The following is a 19,874-nucleotide window of genomic DNA, read 5'->3' as shown; positions in this document are numbered from 1 at the left end:
TTTGTTATTGGATTGATGTACATTTTCAAAAAATAATTTAATTATATTAAGAGTAAATAACATAAGAAATAGAACAATATAATTAATTCAATACAATCCAACTTAATTAAAATTCTTCATGAAATAGGGTTTTGCTTTTGAATCCCATCAGCAACATCTTATATTTCCTGTCTGAATCTGTCAATTTAGGTTTTGGTCTATTCTGTCTTACCTCACATGGAGAGTAGGTGTTGATAATAATATTAGCACATCGATAGTCGTAATTTAATTATTTAGGTCCAATATTGTCACATTCACAATAAATATTCAAATTTTTATCAAAATATTTTAATAGAACTAAATGTATGTCTTGACGTTAATTGACACAAATAACATATACATAATTGTTTTTTTACACTATCCTACTTTTTTATTTATCTATCCAAAAAAAAGATAAATTAATATTGGGTGAATTTGTATTTGAATAATATTGATGAACGCAGCACAGAAGCACGTGGCAAATCACGATTTTCATCAGTATTTGGTAGTGAGGGGCTGGGGGCCAATTGCCATGTGACCAACTGAACAATTATTGCTAATGACGTGTTTATAAATTATATAATAATAATATTCATAAAGAAAGTCGCTAATTGCTAATCAACCCGCAAACTTTGCATATATTGGTCAACATAAGTATACTACCATTACTCTATTTCGGGTTTTACTCGCCATTCAATTATTTATAGGCTTAATTATACTTAAATCTCCTATATAAATATAAAATTATATTTTTCTTTAAAAATATTCAAAAATTACATTTATATTTCCTTCTAAAATTCATTATTACACTTTATATCATTTTATTTGGGTTTGAACGAAAAATACTAATATTATATAAATTTTTAATTTTTTTCTTCATTTGACATTCTCATGTAATAATTTTGTATTCATAAGAAGAAAAATATAATAATGTTAACCTCACTCTCTCTATATCTATATTACATTAATGCTAAATAATTTGTTGTAAAAGTATATATTAATTGCTATACACTTTAGACCAACTCTTTAAATGTAATGAAAAATCAATCCATGGGAACAATTATTTGAACATAATGAGATGAGTTGGGCGCGGGCGGAAAAGACAAATGGCTGTTTGCTGACGTCGGACTACTTAGTTGGAGCAGGTATCATATTTCCCCGCATGTCCCAATCATAAAAAATAAAATAAAAAAAATACTATCATGTTATTATTAAATTATTCCCATAACAAATATATATAAACCAAAGAAAATAGTGATGCATGTTGCCGACAACGGGGAAAAAACAGAAGGTTTGGGTTTGGAAGCCATAATGTTTGAATTAAGGAAAAAGGCATTGGCCAAAAAGGAAGAAGCATTAAAAACCCCACTTTCTAAGTTGGTTCCGAGTTGAAAATCTTGGAAAAGGGATATTTTTTACCAGAAAAAACTGAATGTGTCATTCTTGAAAATTTTGATATAGTTCATGTAGATTTATATCTATATAAGTTATGAATAGTTGGATTAATCCACGATTATAATATCATTCTTGATCTAATAATTTATAACTGGTGTAAGCACAAATTTATGTGGACGATAATGTATATATATTTTTTTCTCTATGTTAATAAATAAGATGGTGATATAGTTTTTGATCTCGTCCTACCTTATAAAAACCTTGGTTTTGGAATTTAAAAATAGTTAATTTTGATTCATGACATCACTTATAATTTATCAGATGTTTATAAAAAAATTATTTTTTTGAATAATCAAAATTGTTCATGTTATAAGAACTATACACGCGGTGTTCGAGCAAAGTAAGAAAAATAAAATTCTAAGAATGCCACATCATTTTTTTTACTGGTTACTTTTGATAACTTTGATGATCGGAGCCCTAATTGCACAAAATTTAAAAGTAAATGTTCTAAATTGTCATCTCCAAACTGAATATTCTTATAATGTATTAGATAAAAAATATAAAAGTAGCCTTTATAAAATAATTATTATTGTAGAAATTTCACATTTAGCACAGTAAATTGATGTTGGTAATTAAATCGTGAAGACTGTAAAAATATTTTAGAAATTTTACATTTGATACAGTGAAACTGAGTTAGTTACTTTGGGGGATTTAGGATTAGTATAATAGTATAGATAATTACCAAATTACTGCGTTAAAATTGAATAATTGCCGTTGTTTAAAAGACCAGGGCGGTTAAAACTTGAAAAGATTGAGTTACGACGCGCCCATCCAGCGCGTGAGCTGAGTCCCCTCATCAAGTGACAGTCGCTATCCCGTGTACGAAAAAAGTAGCCGTTAGAAAATCTGAAGCATCGCGTGGGGCCTCAACCGACCGGACAGATCATCCATTTCTTTGTAATAAAATACTTCACACTAATGGGCGGATGCTTTACACTCTTATTTTTTTTCTTCCTCACTTGGTTTTCCACATTGTCGACATAAAGATCACAATTACCGACTTTCAACTCCAAAACCAAAAACGTTACCCTCAATCAATTCAATTTGTTTTTAAAAAGGGAGAGTTGAAAAAGGAAAATCAATCAAGAGTGGGGTTTGTTTACTAATAAAGAAGGAAGGATCTTCAAGAAAGTCTCAGTTTTTGCTGGTATTTTCCCTTCCATCTGAAACACACAACACTTCCTCTCGCTTTCTCTATCTTTTTCTGTTGTTTCTTGTGGCTTTTTAAGATGTGGGTGGGTGAGTTGAGGTCTGGTTTTAACTTTATGAAGGGGTTTCTGTGGTGCTTTTCGGGGTGCATTTAAATCTGAAGCTGTTCTGTTCATCCTCTAATGTTGTTTTCATTGCAGTTTTGAGTTAATTATTTGGATTTGTATTGGTTTTTCGGATCCCGGAGCATCAGTTAACAGTTATCTTGTACAGGTAATTATTTTTTGTTTTGTTTTTGTTTTTATGTTTTTCTTTTCTGTTTCCCAATGCACTTATTGCTTCGTCCTTTTCTTTTTGGGGTGGGGTTGGGGTGGGGTGGGGGAATTGGGATCTTGTTGCATCTTCCCCAGGAAAGTTGTTTCTTTGTCTGTGCATTATTACAAAATAATAGTCGTTCTTGGTAAATTTTAGGACAAAAGACTTTGTGTATGTTTGCTCGGGTCAAAATTTTGTTGTTTTTTCTGGAGTTCGGATGTGTTACTTGATTGTGTACTAAAGGATAAAGGGTTTTTGAAAATAATTGAAGAAATTGCAGTGGGTAGTAATTTGTGTTCATTAAGAAAATTATTCACTACAGTGAAACTTAGTTGTACATTAGAGGGGTAATTGATTGGAAGAGTGACTGCCTTTGTGAATGTTCTTTGGTTTGCATTTTAATGAAAGAGATTTTTCTTTTTCCCCCTTTTATGTAAGGATTGTCTGTAATTAATATGTATCTCTAGTTCAGCGGATTACTTTTCCTTAATTCAGTTTATGCTTGAAGAAATAATCTTACAGAATCCCACAAGTGTATAATTATATGCCCGTGTTGTATATCATGATTCTGTACATTACTTGGAGGACACACCTCTTGGTGTAGATTCTGTTATGAGCTCTATTTCGTTTTACCTTCACAATCTTCAGTTTCTGGCAGGAAGTTTGACTAGTGTGCTAGACGCTGAAGATGGCCACATTTGCGGATATAGGTGTTGCAGCCGGAATAAACATTCTCTTTGCAGTAGCTTTCCTTGTCGCATTTGCTATCCTGCGCCTCCAGCCAATTAATGATAGGGTATACTTTCCAAAATGGTACCTCAAGGGTTTGAGAAGCAGCCCTATGCATTCAGGATCATTTGTAAGCAAATTTGTCAATTTGGACTGGAGATCGTATGTTAGGTTTTTGAATTGGGTGCCAGATGCACTAAGAATGCCAGAGCCAGAGCTTATTGATCATGCAGGGCTGGATTCGGCTGTGTACTTGAGAATTTATTTGCTGGGGTATGCGCACCTATCTGGTATTTCTTCAACTTAATATATTATACATAGCATCAAATCCATAAAATTACAGGACAAAGGATTTATGATAAAGGAAACGATTCTGACATCTTCAGTATTGAGTTCTGGAGGTGAAGAAATTGCTACAAAAAAGATAAATGTTATACGAATAGTCTATGTTTTTATGCAATTGTTTAGAAGCAAGCATTTTGTTGTTATTGGTAATTTCCAAATTGATTGCATCACCATATGTCTTTGTAGATCACAATGGCATTCTTTTGATGAACGGATTAAATTTGATTAGCATATGCCACGCGATAGTCTATGGTGTTACTCCCGTTGATTGCCATGCTAATTAGTTCAAGTTGCTGTGTACTCTGCAGTCATGTTGATAACTCTTAATAGATGCTTTACGGATACTGGTTCTAAGTCTCATTCTGTTGGTTGAGCTTGCTTCTGCCTAATTATGTTACTATGTGATTCTGAAAATTTCTCTCACTTTATCTTGCTTTACAAGCAAATAAGCTAACAAGAAAGTATATACTGCTTATGTTCTTTCTTGAGATGTTGAATAGAACTGATGTTTTGAGGTTCAGTTCTTTCGTGTACTGATTGTGCATATCGCTTATGCAGACTTAAGATATTTATTCCTATAGCTTTACTTTCATGGGCAATCCTGGTGCCGGTCAACTGGACAAACAACACTTTAGCAAAATCTGAAGCAACCGATAAGCTACAGTTCAGTGACATTGACAAGCTTTCCATTTCAAATGTTCCGTATGGATCACTAAGGTCAGTAGGTGTTTCAATAGAATTCAAGATTTTTATTTTCCGTATTGTTAATTTCAGGTGTTTAACTCTCCTTTTAGGGGTGAAACAATTACCTCCAGTCCCCTTGTGAGCCGTCTAAGCTTCAGATGATTTTTGGTCATTGTTAGGCAAACAGGGCCTGATTTAAGTAATTAAGTTTAAGCTCATTAGTGGGCATAGGCTTGAACAAATATGCACTTTCTCAATCATTTAACTGGGTGCTTCATACATATATGACTGGACTTTGTGAAATTTACAGGTTTTGGACTCATATAGTGATGGCCTATGCGTTTACTTTCTGGACTTGCTATACTTTGATAAAGGAGTATGCAACAACTGCAGCAATGCGCTTACACTTTCTTGCTTCTGAAAGATCTCGACCAGATCAGTTCACGGTAAGATGCAGTTTCTTGCTCAAATTTAGTCTGGGAAGTAAAGGAGGGTATGGGGTACTATGTAACATCATCAATGATACTTAATATTTTCTGAGATTTTTTGTTGTTCCTAATGACAGTATCTTAATATATTAATTATCCTTGATATACATGAACATACGTAAATTTCCTTGTATTTTATGACAATTAGATACTGCAGTACAGGATATATCTGTAAGTTTGTAAGAGCTCTCAGGATATATCTGGGTATCTTCTTTCTCCATTGACAACTTTAGTGTTTTATCTCCTTGCTGGTGGCGTAAGATGCCTCTGTTGCTGTTATGTCTTCACGCTGATGCCACGACCTACTCCTGTCCTTGTTTCTTGGTCGTTTCCCAGGAGTGCTGAAAATTTGATCTTTCGCAGGTGCTTGTTAGAAATGTGCCACCAGATCCAGATGAATCAGTGAGTGAATCTGTGGAGCATTTTTTCCTGGTCAACCATCCAGATCACTATCTTACCCAACAGGTTTTCTTCCTGCTAAAGTTCATCTTAGACTTATGTACCTTTGTTACCTTTACCAGTAGCAGCCAGCCAGAAGTGCTTGTCTGTTACTCAAAACTTATTATATCATATATTCTTCACATGCTGCCATAAAAAAACATTGTTCTAGTGTTTGACTTTTGGATTAAGTATTAAATTTTTATGAACTCATAGTATCTAGATAATAGTCCAAACGAAAAAAGATAATTTTGTTGTTTTCGAGTTCTCCTTTTGTTAGTGTGTCCTAACTTAAGAAGCCGTTATCTGGGTGTCAGGTTTGTGTCATGTCTTGCATATGTTGATGCTTCTTAGTTTTGATTATGTGCTACTTCGGAAAGATACATTTCCATGCAACTGTTGTTCATTGTGAATCAGGCTATTATATGCATTTTTGTTCTTACATCAGAAGACTTTTGCAGGTTGTAATCAATGCCAATAAACTTGCAAAACTGGTAAAGGAGAAGAAAAGTAAGCAGAATTGGCTCGACTATTACCAATTAAAATATTCAAGAAATCAATCAAAAAGGCCCGTCACAAAGGTAGCATGTGGTTAAAAAGCAATGTATTCTTTTCTCAATTGTTTATTTGTCATACTGAATTTAAAGTAGAACTTTTAGAGTTAATTAGTGTACTATTTACTTCTTTCAAACTTTCAGACTGGTTTTCTTGGCCTTTGGGGGGAAAAAGTGGATGCAATTGATTATCAGGCAGCAGAAATTGAGAGATTATCAAAAGAAGTAAGTGAAGTACTCCAATCTTTTTTCTAGATCGCACTGGCTGTCCACTATAAAGAGACGGCGTTAATTGCACTGTTGGAAGCCTTCTGCAGATAGAACTTCATTTGTAAATAATCTAAGCATCACGCTCAAATGCAGATAGCTGAAGAGAGGGAGAGGTTAAAATCTGATCCTAAGTATATCATGCCGGCAGCATTTGTTTCCTTTAGAAGTAGGTGGGGTGCTGCTGTTTGTGCACAAACACAACAAACAAGAAATCCAACTTTGTGGTTAACGGAGTGGGCTCCAGAGCCACGTGATGTCTACTGGGATAACCTTGCGATTCCCTATGTTTCACTGACTATTAGGAGGCTTGTTGCTGCTGTTGCTTTCTTCTTCCTTACATTCTTCTTCATGATCCCTGTCACTATTGTGCAATCTCTTGCAAATATCGAGGGTATTGAGAGAAGGGCACCATTTTTAAAGCCGATAATTGAAATGTGAGTATGGCTTCTTTATACATCTTTATTAATTACTACATAAAAGTACGACAAAATCATGTGTCTGGGTTTTATGATTAACAATCTATTCATCAAACAGATCCTTTATCAAGTCTGTAATTCAAGGTTTTCTACCTGGGATTGCTTTGAAGATTTTCCTCATAGTGCTGCCGACGATACTGATGATGATGTCCAAATTTGAGGGGTTCCTGTCCATATCAGCATTGGAGAGGAGGTCTGCCTTAAGATATTATATCTTCAACTTTGTCAACGTCTTCCTTGTGAGCGTAATAGCAGGAACTGCATTCCAACAGCTTGATAGTTTTCTTCATCAGTCTGCAAATGAGTGTGTTACTTGAACTTCAACTATGGTTCCTTTTTTATGTTTAAGAAGTGAAACAATTTCTGATTCATTATTTAACAATTCTAGTCATTTTGGACATGTTCTCATCAGCTGGTCTTGAGTGATTGCAGAATCCCTAAAACAATTGGTGTTGCGATCCCTATGAAAGCAACTTTCTTCATTACTTATGTAATGGTGGACGGATGGGCTGGTGTTGCTGGGGAGATCTTAAGATTGAAACCCTTGATAATCTTCCATCTAAAGAATTTCTTTCTGGTGAAGACTGAAAAGGATAGAGAAGAGGCAATGGATCCAGGAAGCATTGGTTTCAATACTGGTGAACCTCAAATACAGTTATATTTCCTCCTAGGCCTTGTCTATGCTGTGGTCACACCAGTTTTCCTCCCTTTTATATTGGTTTTCTTTGCCCTGGCATATGTCGTTTTCCGTCATCAGGTAGATTTGTATTCTCTCTCTCTAACACACACACACAATATGCATGAAACCTTAAACAGATTTGAATTCAAAGAATCATAACTTTGAAGCACACAGAGAAAGACTGATGATAAGTGTGTTTTTGTTCTTTCCTTATCAGATCATAAATGTGTATAACCAAGAATATGAAAGTGCTGCAGCATTTTGGCCTGATGTCCACGGACGCATAATCTCTGCACTGGTCTTCTCACAGCTTGTTCTAATGGGATTAATGAGTACCAAAGGGGCTGCTCAGTCCACCCCGTTTCTTATTGCGCTTCCAGTCTTGACCATTTGGTTCCATAGGTTCTGCAAAGGCCGTTATGAACCTGCTTTTATTAGATATCCTTTACAGGTCCTTAAATATCCACATTATGTATAATTTTAACCTATATATCAAATTTCCATTTATATATATATTTGTAACTCATTCCATTTCTGTTGTGGATTCCAGGAAGCGATGATGAAAGATACTCTTGAACGTGCAAGAGAACCGAACCTGAACCTGAAAAGCTATCTCCGGTATGCTTACATCCACCCAGTTTTTAAAAATGATGAGGATGGTGAACATGATGATGATATCAGTGAAAAATTAGACGAGACTGTGCTAGTACCTACCAAACGACAGTCGCGAAAGAATACCCCTGCTCCCAGCATGCTTAGTGGTGCATCCTCGCCATCACTTCCAGATGTTGCTGAAAATCCCCAGGGTCTTAAACCATGAGAGATTTCCCTGTTTACACATGATTTTTGCCTTGGCACTGCCAGAGCTGGGGTTAGCAATGCTGTAAATTGAGCAATAGAAAGTAGCTAAAATTTTTCATTTTGTGGAATTTTTTGCTCTGTTTTTATGTATGGTTCAGTTATATGTACAGGAGAAAATAGTGTAGTGATTTTCCTTCATTATATGGGAATTTTTTGGCAACTATTAATTTCACAAGTAAAATGCAGATATATGCACTTTTATTAGTCTTTCTGTGCAAATACGCCCGATTAGAAATACAATTTCAACTTGGACTTTGGTATCTCTTTTTCGTTGCTATCCCCTGAGGTTTATAGTGTAGGACTTTCGTTGTTCTATTTCTTTGTTCTGAACTGTTACTTCTATTCTTCCATCTTTTCTTGATCACTTCCTGCAGCCACTATTATAGAGAAAACTTCTATTGAAAACCACAGTAGCAGGGCAAACGAATTGTATCAATCAGCTTAAAATCAATCCATTTTTATAGGAATTCCAATTTCTGTAAATTCTTTTCTCCCTATCGTTTTCTTTATCATTATGTCAGAGAAAATGAATAACAGTTAACAGAAATTAAAACATGAATATGCTCTCACTGGCAGATGAGATATCAAGTGTGCTTTTCCAAATCACCAAGTTGTGTGACCTCCAGATTTCCCTGTTTACAATATTGGTTCTCTCATTTGGCATCATTATCGGGAAGGTCTAACTAGATAACTTTTCCCGAGGTTTTAGTTGCAGTGAATGAAGATTTCTTCTTTAAGGGAAAAGGTCTATCAGCAGTTCCAGAAGTTGCACTTTCTTTCAATGTTGGTCCAGGCCCCGTATCAATTGGCCTTGCCTACTTCAATGCCAATGCCTGGTAAACATGTAGAAAAGACAGTTGAGAAGGCGGAAACCATCCCAAGCAAGAATGTGCTTCACCAGAAAAGAGTTTGCTAGGAAGATGTTTATCTGCAACTCTGGAAATTCATGACAAAATGCACCTTTAAGAGCAAGTGGATCTGGATAAAACCTTCCAACTCTAATGTGATTTTGGGCTGTGACTGTATTCTTGCTGGCCCCTAATTGCAGTTGAGGATGCAGATCTGTTTGAATTCTGGTTCCAAGTTAATCTTAAATACATCCATTCCAGCTCCAAGTGTGAAGATAAGTTCGCAATAGATATTTAAAAAGAGCACATAATTTGCAGGGAACCAGGCAGGAGGTTAAGTTTACGACCTCCATATGGCAAGCAACTTGGGAGCCTCTCATGGCAGCCATATTTGAAACAGTGGGAAAGTCGAATAGAGAAACTGCATCTCATTTTCAAAGCACATAAGAATCAAGGGAAAATTCTTCATGTTCTGAAGTTGATATTACTTCCTTAGTATCATCTGTTAGATTTTTCAACATGGAGACTATGTTTGCATATTCAGGATGTGAACTATGGCGCGTAAAAAATGGGGTGATTGTGCCATGCATTTCAATGAAACTCCAACCTGGCAGTTTCCTCAGTCCAAGAGATCTCATTTGAGACCAAGCTTCACCCACACCATCCCATCTGGCCATTGAAGCAAAGCTGTGAGCTAGTTGCACATACTTACCAGCATCTGCAGGCCAGAGTTCAGAAATTTCCTTGGCAATAACGCACCCAAGCTCTTCCTGGCCAGAATTCCGGCAAGCATCAAGTAATATGCCAAGAACATCAACCATTGGTTCTGCAAACATCTTCCTATAGAAGGCATATGCATCTTGTACCTTGCCAGCTCGGCAAAGGAGATCAACAATGCATGCACAGTGTTCAACTGTTGGTTCAATCTTATGATCATTTTTCATGGACTCGAACACCATCATACCACTATCAACAAGCCCGTTGTGACTGCAGGCATAAAGGATGGATAAGAAAATGACATCATTGGGTGAAAGCCCATTCTGCAGAAACTCAGAGTACATCTCCAAAGCAGTTTCCCCTTTCCCATGACTACCATATCCTGCTATAATAGTGCTCCAAGAAACAGTGTCGTGCTGTGGCATTCTGTCAAAGCACTTTCTAGCAGAATCTAGGTCACCACATTTAGCATACATATCAACCAAGGCTGTGCCTATCCTAATGCATGGTCCTAGACAGTTTCTGACAACATAATTATGAATCCACTTTCCCTGATGGTATGCCCCAATGGAAGCACATGCTTGGAGAAGGGCAACAACAGTGATTGAATCCGGTTGTTGGCGAGCTACCCTCATCTCATGAAATAAGTCCAAGGCCTCACTTAAATATCCATTCTGTGCATACCCAGCAACAATTGCATTCCAGGAAACAACATCTCTTTCTCCCATCATGCTAAAAACAATAAAACTCTGCTCCAGAAGGCCACATTTCGCGTACATACTAACAAGAGAATTTTGCATAGGAATATCTACAGCCATTTGTTGCCTTAATATGTAGCAATGTATTGATGTTCCAAGTTTAGTAGAACCGAGTTGTGCACAAGCTGCAAGAATGCACGCCATGGTTGCAGAAGATGGCATCAAGCTTGAAACCAACAATTCTTGAAACACTCTCAATGCCTCGTCGGCAGAATCATTCTGTACAAGGGCAGAGATCATAGCTGTCCAAAATACTGTATCCTTATCAGCTGCCCTCTCAAATATTTGTAATGCATCATCCACCTTTCTGCATCTTGAATACAATGCTACAAGTGATGTTCCTACATGTTTATCCAATTCAAATCCAGAAGTAACTATCTGCCCGTGTACAACTTTTCCCACTTCAAAACTACCTTCTCTTGCGACAGCAGTGACCAATGACCCAAAAGTCTGCTGATCAGGTTCTATATTCTCAACCCTCATTCTGGAGAAGAGATTTAAAACTTCATTAAGGTTCCCCATTGAAGAATAGGCGTTAATTAGACTATTCCAAGAAACAATATCTTTCTCACCCAACAATTCAAACAACTCCCTAGCATCTTCTACTCTTCCACTCTTGGCATATACACTCAGTAAACAATTGACTAAAACTATGTCGCGCATATAACCACATTTAATCACGCGAGCATGCAAGGCTCTGACGTGCTCACTCTCGCAAATCCCCGAAAGCAGATTCAAAATAGTAACCGGACAAGGTAGGATGCCTTCAGACTGCATAGAGTTATACATCAAGAATGCATTTCTCATATCACCAGCATGAGCATAACATCCAACAATAGCTGTCCACGGGACGACATTTCTGTGAGGCATCATGTCAAACACTTTTCGGGCATAGCCAATGTTATTGAATTTTGAGTAGAAATTAATCAGTGAACAGGAAACATAGGGGTCTGAGGAGAACCCATTAACGATAATCTGTTGGTGCAGCGGTTTCGTCGAATTCTGAGAACGTTCAAAATTCAACTGTTTTGCACGATTTTATTAAAGCAAAGTTTTTTTTCCCTTTGATACAAAGTTGTAGTTATTATTATGGCTAGAAAATTTATCACACAGATCCTAGTGTCTAGACCAATGTTTCGATCAGGTTTCGTCAAATTCTGAGAAATTAATCAGTGAACAGGAAACATAGGGGTCTGAGGAGAACCCATTAACGATAATCTGTTGGTGCAGCGAGGGGCCAAGGGAATAAAGGCTAAGAGAAGTGCAAGCCTTGAAAAGGGAAGGGTATGTGAAAGCATCAGGAGTAGCGGTGGGGGACTTGAGCATGGAGGTGAAAGTGAGGAGAACTTGGCGGTGGAAGCCTTGGGCGGAGAGCCGGGTGATTGTGGCATTGAAAGATTTCGTAGTGGTTGTTGCGGCGGCAATTACTGGTGGCGGTGGTAGCTTCAGGGAGCGGACGTAGGTGAGTTTGAGCTTGTTCATAGATCATTGTAAACTTTGGCAAGCTTACCTTTTTTTGCCTTTGATACACAATGGTGGAGTTGGGGTAACTTCATGTTAAGACAGCATAATCTCTCCTTACAAAAGGGTGTGAGTCACTGTACCAATTCAATCCAATGTGTAGGCTATTCAGATTTCGTATGATACAAATTCAATCCAATGTGTAGGCTATTCAGATTTCGTATGATACTAGGATCAGGTTTCCTTTGATTCGATGAGAGCCAATGAGAAGTGAAAGAAAGTGAAAAGAATAGAGACGGACAAGAATAATAATTCTCCTTATGTTATTCGGCGTGAAGGAAGGTAAGTTAATTTTAAATATTTTTTTGTTGTTTGATTAACTTTTTTTTTATTGTGTATTAAAAATAAATAAATTAATTTTATATTAAAATAATTTGAAGTACTATAATTTACAAATTAAATTTAAAGCTTATTAGAAAATGTTGAACAAGAATAAAAATAATTTTTATATAGTTATTTTTCTAAAAGGATTATGCGTGGAGTTATTAACAGAAAAAGAAAGAAAGAAACAGAGAAGAGTTAAATGCGTTTTGACCCCCTGTGATATGAAAAAATATCACAAAAATTCCTATAAAAATTTAAATATAAAAAATCATCCATATGTTATGAGTAATGACTCGCACTGCCCTCTGGTCAACTCAAGCCTATTTTTTTAAGAACAATGACTAACATGTCCCTCCTGGTCAACTTGGGTCTATTAAATTATATTATAATATATTTTTAATATATAAAATTAAAATTTTATAACAAAAAAATTAAATTTTTAGTTCGTTAATTATGCTCAATATTAATTTTAGTTCCATAATTATGCTCATTTTTATAAGTCCGTTAAGTTTTAAAATTGATGATATTTAGTTCTTCAGTGGCCAAAATTTAAATTTTTGACCAAATAAATGACATTGCCTATTGGATATTTGTTGGGGGAGGGGGTTAGTCCCACGTGATTTTAAAAAATGAGTTGAAATGACATGTTGAATGCAATTATATTATATATATTATTATAACTTATAAAAATTATTATAATTATAAATAAAAATTAATTGAGCACCTATTTGAATTAAAAATATTAATTATGGAAGAAGAAATAGGTATAAGTAAAGATATTTTAGTCGATCTACGTGGTGGCGACCAAAAGTAATTTTCACAAGGCTTTGGACCTTAATACACAAGTACAATTTTAACTAAGTTTGGAGCACGACAATCAACAACGGCAAATAGGCCTTCCGCAAAGTGGAAAACATACTCGCTGACGGAACTTTACCCAACACGATGGATAACATTAGGTCATTCTTAATGACTTCCAAAGCTCCCTGTTCTACGAGATTGACCTTTCCTATAAAAGAGGGGAGTGATGCATGCCCTTCATCAGGGATCCATCCATGTTACATGTATAAAAAAGACTGTAAACATTCCAACTCCGAACACTCGTCAAAAAATTTCTCTTTAATTTTTTAAGTTATTACAGCCATCGTATGCAAGATTGGGATCAAGTAGCCATCAACGAGCTACATAGTGGTGTGGATATCATTAAACAGACCACATGCTGCTGAATGTGGAAATTGCTTAGCCCAAAACGCTAGCTCCAGTGAGCAAAAATCAAAAGCAGTTGTAGGGTGATGGGGCAGAGAATAAGAAATTTTACGGCTGTAATTCTCTAAATGCGGAGCAGCAGAGTTAGTTTTACTGTTTCTTTGGATACTCTCTGGCTCCAAATATGGTAGATCCAATCCTAACATTTGTGCTGCCCATCTCAATCTGCAAAATGACCAAGAATTCGTCAGTTGTACTCTTCGGCGCCGGGGACTATGTAGCTCAGCAATTTATCCCATTGATATTGAGTGGATTTGTTGGGACATTACAAACAAAAGAGTCAAAGGGGGTCGAAAGCTCTTCCCAGAGTCCTGTTAGAAGGTGCTCGGATGTACAATTTATGCTAAGCATCCATTGTCAGTACTAGTGAAAAAGAAAAAATATGGAAACTAGCACTCACAGCAAGCTCAAAGTCACCAGACATGCCCATTGACAGCTCACACTGCTCTTCTGCTATCCCAAGGGCCTTGCACACTTCGCTTCTACAGCTTGCTAATGTCTGACACCCAAAGAGTAATGAGATGAGGCTATTTTCAATAGATAAATTGGCACCGTGCTACCCAGCAACAATAATAGATGTAGATATACCTTGAAATTCTCTGGGGTAGAAGTGTAATCTGGCATTCCTATTGTCATCAGGCCACAAAATTCAAGATTAGGGCAGTTCATACTAATATGCTTCACAAGATCCACACAACCAGCAGGTTCAACACCAGATTTAGCTGCCAGAACAAGACCACAAAACCAATTGTTATTAACCTTGCTTTATGATAGGACACGTTGATGTCCAATAAAATCAGGTTGAGTACTCAATAGAAGCAAATAAAAATACAGAAGACCCATCAATCAAGCGATACTTAAATTTACCTACATTCTTCACCACTTGTATTGACTTGGACCAATACTTTCAAAGGTTTCCTTCCAATGTTTCCAATTGCCCGGTTAAGATGATTTGCAATCTACAGAAAACAAGATATTGGAATCAGCAAAAAACTAAATTCCATCTCTGATCTGTGAGGATGTCATAATGGGAAGATCAAACTAATTAACAAAGAAAACTAAACTATAATGCCTTAAGAGGCGGATCAGTTAAATTATCAAACTAGAATTTGAAATTTCAACTTTGGTATAATCTTTTCATTGTAACTTATTGTTGAAGGTTTATGACTAGCACTTTCATGGCTTCTGCAGTATACTTTCAGTACAAAGCTATATAAACTTTACAACAGCTAATAACATGGACCCAAAAGCTACAAGTAAGTTTACCTTCTCATCATCTACAGTCTCCACCATGGCAAGATTTGGTACCCCAGCTGCAAAACAGAAAGAAAGAATGTTAGATTAGAACCCAAAATTCTGCACCTGAAACTAGACGCGTAGTTTCTTTGTGGACTACAAAGAAAACAAAATCCTTAATCTCTATCCTCAAATTACTCCCACAGTCCAGTCAATCCTTCGACACTTCTGATACAAGTTTTAACTCCAAGAGAAATCCGTTTAGACCAGAATCAGTTTCTTCCACAGAGCTGAATAAACCAGACATGTTAGACTTGGTCCAAAAATACAACCCATATGGACAAAAATAACATTTTAACATCAAGGGCAATCAAATCATATCATGCCATTAGTAAACGCGGTCGCTGAAGCTTTTGTCATTTAACAAGTTCCAACATTTTTCAAAATTGGTCAGATCTTTCACCTTCAATACCCATTATCATCTACAGAGATTGTATCTTTCAAGCACAACACTGGAATTTTTCTGCAGCCAGCTGGTTAAATGATTAGATGCTTTATTAAAAACCTTCAAAAATTTCAAAGCTGTATAGTGAGTCATTCACAATATCCACCTCTGATGAGGGTTATGATCACATTAAGACCTCGATTACAAAGGGAGAGGGTTCTAACATACTCAGAAGTGTCTTCACTTTATTGCTTTGCAAATTTCCAATAAAATGCCATTCTATGTCTTCCGGCAGCTGCAATCCAACACAGAGACTAAAGCTGGTGACTGTGCACGAAATTACAAAAACATCAATCTGACCTTAATCAAATTACGAGTCAACAAAAGAAACTAAAATCCGCAAAGAACTACGATTACAGCCAAAAAGCAGTCTCTTTGCCCAACCTATAAATTATCAGCATTCAATTCAATAAAGACAAAGAGACAGAGAAATAGAGATGTGAGACCTGAGGAGCTTTCTCAACGAGCTCTTGGACATAATTCTCTCCGAAGCAGCGGTGTCCGGCGTCGTACACTTGGCGGAGGAGGGGGACCGGCTTAGTCTTGCTCACGGCCACAACTCTGATCCGGTCCGGCGCACGACCGGCCCTCTCGGCTGCCTGGTTAACCCGATGGAGGACTGAGCGCAGAGCTGTCGCAGCCGCGCCGTCCGTAGCGGAAGGCGCCGCCCTTTGTCATTTTTTGCTAATTTCAGTATTTTCAGTGTAGGTGAATATAATTTCTCTGAAATTTTTGGATCAGAAAATTACAATTTGCTCCCTTAAAACTATATTTATGACAAGGGATACATATGCTTTTGGTTCAATTAATTGGATATGGATAACCTCAGAAAAAATAATTAAAATTATTTAATATTTAATTTAAGAGTAATTAATAAAAAAATTCTTTGAGCTCGATTTGATGGTATAAAAAATTAAACTGAAATTTAATTTTTTTGTCTGATAAATTTTTCAAATTTGATTTGAACTCAATTCAATTATCCACAAAAAATTAAGTAATAGAGATTTACACCAATTTTTCTTAACTTTTATTTATTTTTTCTCATTTAAAAGAGATGGATCACTATATCATTAGTACAAGGGTAAATTACTACAAACTCCTATCAGGTTTGTCATAGTTACAAGTACCTCTATATTGTTTAAATAATTATAAATGCCTTTTAAAATTAATAGACATCCAACAAATGCCCTCTACAATAAGCTGTCACAAATGGGTATATGTTAAAATAATCGTTAATTTCAAATGGTATTTATAATTTTTCAAATAACGAAGGTATAATTATAATTATGCCAAATCTAAAAAAAAAAATCATTATAATTTACTCTTCATATAATTTAGTTACTCAAAACAAGAGAGAAAAGGAAATCTATTCTTTACTATAAGAAAAATAAAATTAAAAACCAAATATTGAATAATGTTGAGTGTACATGATAATATATATATTTGTGTATATATGGTTTCAACGTCTTCAAGTTATTGATTAATATTTATTATAAAATTGTTTATTATGTATATGAGTATTGCATGTCATGCTTACCAGTTTAAATGAATTTAACGCATGTCCGTAACATCAGCCCCTGCATGAGTCCTAATGCGTCGCAATTTCCCCCGGACACAACCCCCAAATTTCAGTCTCATAATCTTTGTCTGCCTCAAAAATATGTCACGCAAAACGAATTCTTTTGGCTTTAATTCAAATTTATATTCATCACTGCTCTATACAACCATAATTATAAATTACTATCAACAAACATATATAGTTGATTAATTAATTTCAGTATAGTTCTTTAAACTTTTTATACATATGAAGCGCATTAAGCCAATCCAACCCAGGGCCAGGTCTGTAAATGGTCTCAGCCAACTCGGATGTATTATTGTTCAAATTTGTTTGAATATCTATTCTGTTTCAAAAATCGAGTTTGGGTTGAAGATTAATCTAATCGAGCCAATATAAACTTCAATCAGAGCTAATTGAATCGAGCTCGAACCACTTAAAAATTTACTGAACAAAATTTTCTGGTCAAATTTGGTTTGATAAATTCAACTTATTAAGTTGAAAGGAGTTTTTATCAAAAAAATTCAATCCACTATCAATAATTTGATTTATTTTTCAATCTTAATACAATCTAATAATTATTTTCATACTAAACAAAATATTTGAGTTCAGATTCTCTCCAGACTCGGCGATTTCAAGGCTGAGAATTAGATATTTGCGAAAGTCAAGAACCCTCACACCACCTCGTGCGATCACGTCTATCATCTTGCACAAAATCTTAGCCAAAACCAAAGAAACATTCCTATGTAAACGTGGAAGCCACCTACATTAATTAGCATCACCACCTAAATATGCATATAAAAAGCAACATCCCTTCATTAAATTCTTGCACCTCAATACTTCACTGTCCTAGCCATGGCCTCCTCACCATCTCTCCCACTTACACTTGCTCTCGTTCTTGCTTGCACTTCAACAACACTAGTGCTTGGTTCTTACAACCCTCCGCCCAATTCATACAGCAAGAAAATCATGAACCCAATAGACTCCTGTTGGAGGGCCAACTCCATGTGGGCTTCCGACCGCCGTGCTCTGGCGGATTGTGTCGTCGGGTTCGGGAAGGATGCAGTCGGAGGGAAGTATGGTGCAACGTATGTTGTGACGGATCCATCGGATGACCCGGAAAGTCCCAAACCGGGTACACTGCGGTATGGTGCGATCCAAGAAAAACCACTGTGGATCATTTTTGCAAGAAGTATGGTTATTAGACTAAAGAATGAGCTGATGATGAATAGTTACAAGACCATAGATGGGAGAGGGGCCAAAGTGGAGATTGCTTATGGGCCGTGCATAACTATACAACATGTTAGTCATGTGATCATACATGGTATTAGCATTCATGATTGTAAGCCCGGAAATCAAGGCATAGTTCGGGACAGCCCGATTCACATGGGCCATCGTCGGGGCTCTGATGGTGATGCCATTGATATATTTGCTTCCACGGATATATGGATTGATCATTGTTACCTAGCACGTTGCACTGATGGGCTCATCGATGTGATTCATGCCTCGACTGCCATCACCATTTCTAACAATTACTTCTCCCAACATGATAAAGTAAGTAGCTACCTAGCTACATTTTTTGTCATTGACACACATAATTCATGTTCATTATTGTGTTTAATTTACCTACTTTAACATGTTTTGACAGGTTATGTTATTCGGACACGACGACAACAATCTAGAGGACAAGAGCATCAAAGTCACAGTTGTCTTTAACCATTTTGGCCCCGGTTTATTTGATGTCTCATTTTAGATTTTGCAGTGAATCATGTTACTTAAGACTCTAAAAGTAGTTAATTAATTATCACGAGCAGGGTCAGGCTAGGTTATGCACACGTGGCTAACAACAGATACGACCAGTGGGAGATGTATGCCATTGGTGGAAGTGCTGATCCAACCATCTTCAGTGAAGGAAACTACTTCATGGCGCCTAATAGTCCTGATATAAAACAAGTGAGTCGAATGTTGTTCTTAACTATGTTACAATAACAGGAAACTGGCAAGTTTTCACATAGACATAGTCGTAAGCTAATTGTGCAACATATTGAACAGGTTACAAAGAGAGAGGTTACAAGTAGTGGGTGGAAGAACTGGAAATGGAGGTCGTCGAGGGACAAATTCTTCAATGGGGCTTATTTTGTTCCTTCTGGATATGGGAGCTGCGCGCCAGGTTACACTAAAGCTCAGTCGTTTAACGTTGCTGATGGGTCGATGGTGCCTGCTCTGACAGCCGACGCCGGCCCCTTGGGCTGTACTGCCAGTAAAGCATGTTGACATACTTTGTGTAAATACCTTTGCTTGGTTAGTTGTCACACATGAATACCACCTGCACTAATTGCGCAGGCAGAAAGGTCAATTGTTAGAATCTCCGTAGGGGTTCTTCATTTTTAGCTAGAATAGTTGTTAGCAGCAGGTTGGGCTAACAAGAACCAGTTAGCCAGCGTTTCGATCTTTTAAAAACTTGACCATTCTGTAAATTTCACTTCTTTAATGGAACGTTTTTGTCCGAAGAATTACCCTTACTATAGGACTGGTTGATTTATCGCTAGCCGTAAATCATGTCTGTAAACACAGAGCTTCCACAAGGTAATTATATCTATTAACATCTCCCATGAGGACAAGAAAAAGTGTCAGGATTCATCAAGCAAGCAGTCTCCCATATCCCTCGTTGAGGAACAGGGGA

The 19,874-nt window shown here is 36.5% G+C and overlaps 4 protein-coding genes across 11 annotated transcripts; 2 read left to right on the top strand and 2 right to left on the bottom strand.

Annotated features, from left to right (window-relative positions):
• Nucleotides 2,446-8,665, top strand: LOC105167999 (calcium permeable stress-gated cation channel 1-like). 7 transcript variants are annotated; one of them, XM_011087900.2, is made up of 13 exons: nt 2,446-2,620; nt 2,823-2,895; nt 3,600-3,939; nt 4,570-4,728; nt 5,006-5,141; nt 5,547-5,648; nt 6,083-6,202; nt 6,320-6,400; nt 6,539-6,879; nt 6,980-7,225; nt 7,354-7,678; nt 7,818-8,051; nt 8,151-8,665. In XM_011087900.2, the coding sequence occupies exons 3-13, from the start codon at nt 3,626-3,628 to the stop codon at nt 8,418-8,420; spliced, it is 2,328 nt and encodes a 775-aa protein (XP_011086202.1). In that variant the 5' UTR covers nt 2,446-2,620; nt 2,823-2,895; nt 3,600-3,625; the 3' UTR covers nt 8,421-8,665. The 7 variants fall into 7 exon arrangements, with proteins under 7 accessions (XP_011086202.1, XP_011086201.1, XP_011086200.1 ...); XM_011087899.2 differs by having other exon boundaries at nt 3,586-3,939; XM_011087898.2 differs by having other exon boundaries at nt 2,447-2,620; nt 3,596-3,939.
• On the bottom strand, nt 8,459-12,482 carry LOC105168605 (pentatricopeptide repeat-containing protein At4g04370). 2 transcript variants are annotated; one of them, XR_002287619.1, is made up of 2 exons: nt 9,422-11,767; nt 8,459-9,294 (listed from the first exon to the last, which is right to left on the bottom strand). XR_002287619.1 is itself a non-coding variant. In XM_020696126.1 (2 exons), exons 1-2 carry the CDS (start codon nt 12,264-12,266, stop codon nt 9,744-9,746), a joined length of 2,286 nt encoding a protein of 761 aa, XP_020551785.1. In that variant the 5' UTR covers nt 12,267-12,482; the 3' UTR covers nt 8,459-9,743. The 2 variants fall into 2 exon arrangements, 1 of the variants encoding a protein (XP_020551785.1); XM_020696126.1 differs by adding an exon at nt 11,997-12,482 and having other exon boundaries at nt 8,459-11,759.
• LOC105168604 (proline synthase co-transcribed bacterial homolog protein) lies at nt 13,667-16,310 on the bottom strand (the record flags this gene model as incomplete). Its single annotated transcript, XM_011088738.2, has 7 exons — nt 13,667-14,060; nt 14,296-14,394; nt 14,484-14,617; nt 14,767-14,854; nt 15,162-15,208; nt 15,805-15,871; nt 16,083-16,310. Coding segments are annotated over 7 exons (738 nt in total), but the record flags the coding sequence as incomplete, so codon positions are not given.
• On the top strand, nt 17,929-19,704 carry LOC105168603 (putative pectate lyase 2). Its single transcript, XM_011088737.2, has 4 exons — nt 17,929-18,745; nt 18,840-18,937; nt 19,000-19,144; nt 19,244-19,704. Exons 1-4 carry the CDS (start codon nt 18,047-18,049, stop codon nt 19,463-19,465), a joined length of 1,164 nt encoding a protein of 387 aa, XP_011087039.1. The 5' UTR covers nt 17,929-18,046; the 3' UTR covers nt 19,466-19,704.

This window comes from Sesamum indicum, linkage group LG8, assembly GCF_000512975.1.
Source record: "Sesamum indicum cultivar Zhongzhi No. 13 linkage group LG8, S_indicum_v1.0, whole genome shotgun sequence".
Lineage (NCBI taxonomy): Eukaryota > Viridiplantae > Streptophyta > Magnoliopsida > Lamiales > Pedaliaceae > Sesamum > Sesamum indicum.
The sequence above is the reverse complement of the archived record's forward strand: the minus strand, read 5'-3'. Positions and strand labels throughout refer to the sequence as shown.